The sequence below is a fragment of the Scyliorhinus torazame genome, chromosome 7, assembly GCF_047496885.1.
Source record: "Scyliorhinus torazame isolate Kashiwa2021f chromosome 7, sScyTor2.1, whole genome shotgun sequence".
NCBI lineage: Eukaryota > Metazoa > Chordata > Chondrichthyes > Carcharhiniformes > Scyliorhinidae > Scyliorhinus > Scyliorhinus torazame.
In genome coordinates, this window is record NC_092713.1 from 55,627,327 (window position 1) to 55,635,780 (window position 8,454).

Sequence of the window (8,454 nt, forward strand, 5' to 3'; positions counted from 1 at the left end):
GGTGCATAAAAAGAGGCAGCTCCCTCCACCGCAAAACACACCGCAGCGGGTGTGGAGATCCGCCCTTTACGTGTCTTTCGCGTTTTACTCGATTAAAAATACTTTGACAAAGAGTCATCCAGACTCGAAACGTGAGCTCCCTTCTCTCTCCACAGAGGCTGTCAGACCTGCTGAGATTGTCTGGTATTTTCTGTTTTTGTTTCAGATTCCAGCACCCACAGTAATTTGCTTTTATCTGACCTTTCTCTTCCTCCTTCGCAGTCAATTCATATTTCACCTAAGGCAACGAGTTGGAGCATCAACATACACTGTTTAGAGCATTGGGGATTTAGGATTCCACTCGCATTCTTTAATTTTTTTTTACAGTACCCAATTCTCATTTTTTTCCCAATTAAGGGGCAATATAGAGTGGTCAATCCACGTACCCTGCACATCTTTGGGTTGTGTGGGGGGTGAGATCCACGCAGACACGGGGAGGGAGTGCGGGCTCCACACGGACAGTGACCCAGTGGCGGGATCGAACCCGGGTCCTCAGCGCCGTGAGACAGCAGCGCTAACCACTGCGCCACCGTGCTGCCCTTTCCATTCCATTCTTAACCTCTGACCTCTTCCTGCCATTGTCTCTTTGGGAAGAAATTATTGGAGGGAGAGTTGCCACAAAATTCTGTGTGGCTCCAGCATATAGTCAAATGAGCAGTTTTGGCTCAGTTCTAAGAGCAACAGGTTCGTTAATGTGGCCGGTGTGTAGTCTAAGGAGACAATGGAAACATAGATAGGATGCAGAGCTGGGCTGAGAAGTGGCAGATGGAGTTTAACCCTGAAAAGTGTGAGGTTGTCTATTTTGGAAGGAAAAATATGAATGTAGAATACAGGGTTAACGGTAGGGCTCTTGGCAATGTGGAGGAGCAGAGAGACCTTGGGGGTCTATGTTCATAGATCTTTGAAAGTTGCCACTCAAGTGGATAGAGCTGTGAAGAAGGCCTATGGTGTGCTAGCGTTCATTAGCAGAGGGATTGAATTTAAGAGCCGTGAGGTGATGATGCAGCTGTACAAAACCTTGGTAAGGCCACATTTGGAGTACTGTGTGCAGTTCTGGTCGCCTCATTTTAGGAGGGATGTGGAAGCTTTGGAAAAGGTGCAAAGGAGATTTACCAGGATGTTGCCTGGAATGGAGAGTAGATATTACGAGGAAAGGTTGTGGGTGCTCGGCCTTTTCTCATTAGAACGGAGAAGGATGAGGGGCGACTTGATAGAGGTTTATAAGATGATCAGGGGAATAGATAGACAGTCAGAGACTTTTTCCCCGGGTGGAACAAACCATTACAAGGGGACATAGATTTAAGGTGAATGGTGGAAGATATAGGGGGGATGTCAGAGGTAGGTTCTTTACCTAGAGAGTAGTGGGGGCATGGAATGCATTGCCTGTGGAAGTAGTTGAGTCGGAAACATTAGGGGCCTTCAAGCGGCTATTGGATAGGTACATGGATTATGGTAGAATGATGGGGTGTAGATTAATTTGTTCTTAATTTAGGACAAAAGTTCGGCACAACATTGTGGGCCGAAGGGCCTGTTCTGTGCTGTATTTCCTATGTTCTATGCTCTCTGTGGGACCTTGCTGCGCATAAACTGACATGATTTCCTTCAAAATAACAGAGCATTGAGACAATTTTTTGACGTCAAAGGTGCAAGTTGTTACTGTTGATTTTTGGCCTGCACTTCAAATAGTAATACATTGGCTTTGAAGTTTTTCAGAATATCCTGGATATGAAAGCAGCAATAAAAATGCAAGTCTGTCTTTCTTTTGCTCCCAAACCAGAGCCTTCAAAGAAGGTCCCTTTGCAATGCCATTCGATCTTTCTAACAAATAATTCTTGCGGGCTGTGAAAAGCTGACTAAAAGCCATCTTTGTAATGAATTCCGGTTTTATTATGTTGTGGATTTGTGCATACTAGAGACCGGCTTGAACCTGCTCAAGTCTCTTTCACTTTGGACTTTTACAACGAGATACACAACGTTTCATTTTTTCAATATGGGCTGGGATGTAAATCCAAGCTCCAATTTGCAGTGTTCCAACTATAACACTAGACCCCTCCTTCTTCCATAAATTATGGGATTGTTGTAATAAAATACTGCTCTTCGGAAAGAGCAACACATTCCTGATGAGTAGGAAGTGGGAATTTCAAGACGAGTTACCTCGAGCTGTATTGTTCGAGCATCCTACATGATTCCCTTCATACTCAGATGGTTTAAAAAAATCTGATTGCTTCTGTGTCCTTCTCGAGCTTGCCTTTTTACGATCACATTTAGACTGCGCTCGTAGACAGGTCCCAGCTGTATAATTAATGTGGCACAACTGTAAATATGTGGCACTCTTTGGTAACTTAACAGCCTCTCGACATGTCTGCGAGCTGTTACCAAGCAAATTGAGAAGTTTTGCAAATAAACACAACTGCTGCCAAGTGCACTGTTGCGGAGGTACGCCTTCCAGAGAACTGTGCACCTGTCCAACCATCACCCTCTGCAGCTGTTAATGCCATAGAGCCTGCAGTCATTGTAGTCTGTTTCAGTTTTTTCATGGCGCAGAGTTGGGGAGGGTGGTGTGGCAGGGGCTGCAGAGCTGGGAAGGAATAGTGAATGTAAGAAATCGTTCAGACATATGAAAGACTTGTAGCACTGTCCATGAGCAAGAGCTTGTACTTTCTGCTCTGTGAGCTTCTAGACCAGGTAAGGCTTTTAAAGCAAGTTTAGCCTTCAAATATAAACGTTTGACAGAAGAAGCCAACTTCAAAATTAATCACTGTTTGCATAGTGCAACCATTTTAAAATTCCATATTAGGTAGATTACCCACCTACCCCTCTGAACTGTGAAATTATGAATGGGGAACAACTTGCAACTGTTATGATTGTGGCATGAGAATTCTAACCAACTTTGTGCAAAGATTTATTTTCTAACAAAATGTTACAATTTTAAAATGATGCCCTCTCCATGCTGACGCACTGATTGGAAGTAATCACATCTTATCACAGCCCTTTATGCTTTGTGTCAGTATTGGCTCAGCGCAAACACTTTGCCTCCGAGTTGGGAGGTTGTGGCTTTAAAGTCCCATGCCATAGACTAGAGCACATATCAAGGCTGACATTCCAATGCAGGACTGAGGGAGTTCTGCCAGAGGAGTTGTCTTTTGGAGGAGATGCTCAACCGAGGCTCTGTTTGCCCTCTTGGGTGAATATAAATAATTCTATGGCACTGTTCACGTGAGCAAGGAGTTCTCCTGGTGTCATGACCAACTCCAAAGACATATGATCTGGTCATTTACTGTACTGTTGTTTCTGGAACCTTTCTGAGCCAGATAAGCAATCAGGAGGGGTGATCAAAAGTTTGGTCTGTGATTGATTTAAGGTATGGTGAAGATTAGGAAACATGGTTTTAGGGAACAAATTTAATTGCACCTAAGACAGCAAATATGGTGAAGGCCAATGTGGGTTGGTTGGGGGGGGGGTTGGGTGAGGGAGGTTTGGGTGAGGGGTTGGGAGCTGGAGGAGATTACAGATACATAAAGGTGTAAGGTGATGGAAGTATTTTAACAGATGAGTGGGAACTTTTAAGTTTGGGATATTGGTGACTGGGTGCCGGTGTAAATGAGCAAGAATGGGTATAACTGGCATGGCATGGAATAAGATATAGGGAGCAGAAGTTTGGATGGGACGATGGATGATTGCAAATTGCAAACCAGAGGTTAAAAGAGATGAGGGGGTGCTTGAGGTTATGGAGGGATTCAAAAACAAGGATGAGACTTTTAAATTTGAGAAGATTATCTAGGGAGCCAACATAGGCTAGCAAGTACAGGAACGACGGATGAATGGATTGTAGTGCGAGCTGGGATAGGACAACAGAGTTTTGGTTTAGCTTCCAGTTTATAGAGGGCAGTGGATGCAAAGCTGGTCAGGAATAGCCGACATGGAATGCCCACCATGTACTCCTGTCTATTGGGGGGGGGGGGGGGGGGCATTACACTCAGGATTCAGGCTAGAACCTAGTAAACATATTTGCAACTGAGATAATTGCACAGAGGCAGGAAGTTGGAGCAAGATTTGATTATCCAAACCTTTGGAAAAAAAGACTGAATTCGCATCCCAAGTAGTAACTTCCAGAATAAAATTCTCATACTAACCAATAATCTGCAAGAATCTTTGAGAAAACAGTTTTAGTTAACTTCCTGATGTGATGTTTGTGTGTGGGTGAGGCGATAAACTTGCTTACCACGCACAATCCGTGCCAATTTCAGAACTGAGGTGTGAACTGAATTAGTAATGCTGAAGAAAATCAGCACTGAAGAAAACCCAGCCTAAAAGGCATCTGAACAGCAATTGTTATAGCACAAAACAAAGCCATTTGGCCCATCCTGTCTGCACCAGCTCCCAAAATGAGCATTAGGGCCACTCCCTGGCCTTTTCCCTGTACCCCTGTATTTTGTTTCTATTCAAGTAATCATCTAATGACCTTTTAATGCCTCAAACGAACCTGCCTCCAGCACACTTCCAGGCAGCGCATTCCAGACTGGAACCACTCGTGTGGAAATTCTTTTATCTCACCTCACGCTTTATTATTTATTGTACAAACTTTTTGTTGGCCACTTATCCACCATGATTGAACATAAATACATTGCCAAATTCCCTGTTCAATCAGCTGTCTCATGTCTTACTGTGGTCTCTTCATGTGTGCCTGGACCTTTAGAACAAGAACAATACAGACCCTTTAGCCCTCCAAGCCTGTACCAGTCATGATACCAACCTTGGCCAAAAACTCAGCACTTCCTTGTGCTCTATCCCTCTATACCCATCCTGTCCATGTATTTGTTAAGATGCCTTTTGAAGGCTGTTAATGTATCTGCTTCCACAACGTCCCCTGGCAACGTGTTCCAGGCACTCACCACCCTCTGTGTAAAAAAAAACCTGCCTCGCACATCTCCTTTAAACCTTGCCCCCAGACCTTAAACCTACGCCCCCTGGTGACTGACCCCTCCACCTTGGGAAAGAGTGCCTGCCCATCCACTCTATCCATGTCCCTCATGATCTTGTAGACCTCCATCAGGTCAGCCCTTAACCTCTGTCTTTCTAATGAAAACAATCCGAGTCTATTCAGCCTCTCCACATAGCTAAAACCCTCCAGACCAGACAACATCCACATTCTTCTTAATAATAATAGGAATCTTTATTGTCACAAGTAGGTTTACTTAACACTGCAATGAAATTACTGTGAAAAGCCCCTAGTCGCCACATTCCGGCACCTGTTCTGGTACACAGAGGGAGAATTCAGAATGTCCAATTCACAAAACAGCACGTCTTTCGGGACTTGTGGGAGGAAACCGGAGCACCCGGAGGAAATCTCCATGGACACGGAGAACGTGAAGAGTCCGCACAGACAGTGACCCACGCCGGGAATCGAACCTGGGACCCTGGCGCTGTGAAGCAACAGTGCTAACCACTGGTACCTTCTGGTAGTGTAGCGACCAGAATTGTGCGCAATATTCCAAATGTGGCCTTACCAAGGTTCTATACAACCGCAGCATAACTTGCCAGTTTTTATACTCAATGCCCAGTCAATGAAGGCAAACATTTCATATGCTTTCTAGACTACCTTGTCCACTTCTGTTGCCACTTTCAAAGACCTGTGGACCTGCATGCCCAGATCTCACTGACTTTCTATATTCCTAAGAGTTTTGCCATTTACAGTTTATTTCCCCTCTATGTTTGACCTACCAAAATGCATTACCTCACATTTGTCTGGATTAAACTCCATTTGCCATTTCTCTGCCCAAGCCTCCAACCTATCAATGTCCTGCTGTATCTTCTGACAATCCTCCACACTATCTGCCACTCCACCAACCTTGGTGTCATCTGCGAACTTGGCTAATCAGACCAGTCACATTTTCCTCCAAATCGTTAATGTATACTACAAACAACAGAGGCCCCAGCACAGATCCCTGTGGAACACCACTAGTCACAACCTTCCATTCAGAAAAATACCCTTCTACTGTTACCCTTTGCCTTCTGTGACCGAGGCAGTTCTGTATCCACCTTACCTCTGATGCCGCGTGACTTCATCTTTTGTACCAGTCTGCCATGAGGCCCCTTGTCAAAGGCTTTACTGAATTCTATGTAAACAACATCCATCGCCCTCCCCTTATCAATCATCTTTGTCACCTCAAAAGACTTCAACCGAGATTTAAGATGTTCAGAGGTAAGGTGTTGGGTAGAAATGGAGGGCCTCCATCGGAAGACTTTGGGGACCTTCTCTCTGTTACCCTAGGTGCTATCACTAAACTTCATCTGGCAGTCCCAGAAGAGAGTTGGACAGGAGGAAATTTAGTTGGAAATATGATTTCCAGCTCTTTCCTTCACCCCCCCCCCCCCTCCGCCACACCACATGCAAGTATTACATTTTGTCATATTTAATCTCGAATTGCAGCCAATATCCTAGTGATCTCCAGTTGAAGACTTAAAATGGTAACAAATCAAACACAATTTCCATTTTGAGTTGAACCAAAAGATAAGTTTTCATTGCGTTGTTTCATAATGAATTATTTAATGAGATGGATTCAGCAGCAAGTTGGAAAGTAATATTTCCATTGTGACTTTGTGTCGCTGAGAGCCTAAGGACTCTTTACATTTAAGAGCAGAAGTTCTATATCAAACTTGATCATTTTAGGGTTATGCTAGTGAATTGTTAATCCAGACGCCTAGACTAATGATCTGGAGATACGAGTTCATATCCCACATAGCAGCTGGGAATTTAAATTCAATTTATTACATTTGGAATTTAAAAATAGCTAATATCAATGATGGTGGCCACTTTACAACTACTGGATTGTCAAAAAGAAAACACAGCTAGCTTGCTAATGTCAGTTAGAGGAGAAAATCTACTGTCTTTTCCTAGCCTGGCCTACATGACTTCAAACCCACAGAAATGTGTTTGACGCTTAACTGCCCTCTGAAAAGACCTAGCAAGACCCTCCAATGTCAATTAGAGATGGGCAATAAATGCTGACTTTGCCAGCAACACCCAGTGAATAAATATTAACTTGTTTTATCTCCATTATCAAAGAGAAAATATCTCCCCCAGGTTGCCAATGTTTGTTGATTGATTCACTTACACCTGCCTTTGAAATTATTTACCGTACCACCAAATATGTAGCCCAAGGAGAAATGGATGTAAGTTTGCTAATGGTTGGACGTGTTACTTCCCCCACAGTAAAAGAACAGGAAATAAAGTAACCCTTCAAGGTAACATGGATCCTTGTGTTCTCTATGCACCCGAGGTAAGAAACATCAGAAGAAGCAAAGTTCTGCATTTAAGTCACAATTGAAGATGAATTTTGAACTCCACAATTACAGTGCCTTGTATTTAAATTTAGGATAAAATAAGTGAAACGGTGAAGAAAATGATTGAAGAGTTTGGTCCACAGCGCTACATCGCAAATCTGGGACATGGCATGTACCCTGATATGGATCCTGAACATGTGGCCATGTTTGTGAAAGCCGTACATACACACTCACGGCAGATATGCAAGAATGAATAATACCATCCGTACTTCGTACTCTGGAAGGGATTCTACTAGGATACACAGCCCACAGGAACAATGCATTGAACTGGAAGAGTTGCTCTGATAATCAATAGAAGAAAATTAACCACTGGCTCAACAGAAGAGAATAGTTTTCATACGAAATAAAAAAAACATATTTTATTTCAACAGAACCTGTCTCCTCGTTCTTCGTTCAGGAAGGATAGCAGTTGCTCTCCAGGATCGCATGGGCAAAATTGTGACAGAGGCAGGCAGCTAGAGCTATCCTCTATGCAGGTGCTTGCACCATTGTTACTCTCTGATCAACAGGCAACAAACTGATTTTGCAGAAGTAAAAACATGTCTCTCTGATCTCTGTTTTCTCCCAGGCAGCCTAAAATGAGAAATTTCTAAGAGTCCTGACACTGAATCAATATGTTGGCACACTGTGACTCTTTATTTTTGGTTTATTTATAGGGCGGGATTTACCAGCTGTTCATGCATGGGTTTCCCGACAGCAAGGGGTGCTGTCAATGTGAAATTCTGTTGACCACGGCGGCACCAGTTATTTCCCGTTGGCGGGCCACCTCCGCCGTTGATAAATATGCGGCGGATTGGGCTGTAAATCCCATCCCCAGTCTCTTCCATTCATTCCATTGCTTGAACTACTGATTTTCTTTCTTCTCCACAGCTATTAGTGCTGATCTGTAACTACCTAGAAGTGACGGGTGAACATCTATCTAATCCTCTCACCCAGGATGATGCAGAGTGGAAAAAAAGTCCCTTTTTTCATACAGTTCATCATCTCAGCCTTCCTAAATAATGTGCAGATTGTCAAATCTATCTGCTTTGACGTTCTCAATAAATGCTGGAAGTTCTGCTTGTTCCATTC

At 43.6% G+C, this 8,454-nt stretch overlaps 1 protein-coding gene across 1 annotated transcript in view; it reads left to right on the forward strand.

Annotated features, from left to right (window-relative positions):
* urod (uroporphyrinogen decarboxylase) overlaps positions 1-7,756 on the forward strand; it is a 95,076-nt gene extending 87,320 nt beyond the window's left edge. The window contains exons 9-10 of the mRNA XM_072510735.1: positions 7,253-7,319; positions 7,416-7,756. Of these exons, the coding sequence (XP_072366836.1) occupies positions 7,253-7,319; positions 7,416-7,580 (232 nt within the window). The 3' untranslated portion in view covers positions 7,581-7,756. The remainder of the gene's footprint in view (positions 1-7,252; positions 7,320-7,415) is intronic.
* Positions 7,757-8,454: the final 698 nt, after the last annotated feature.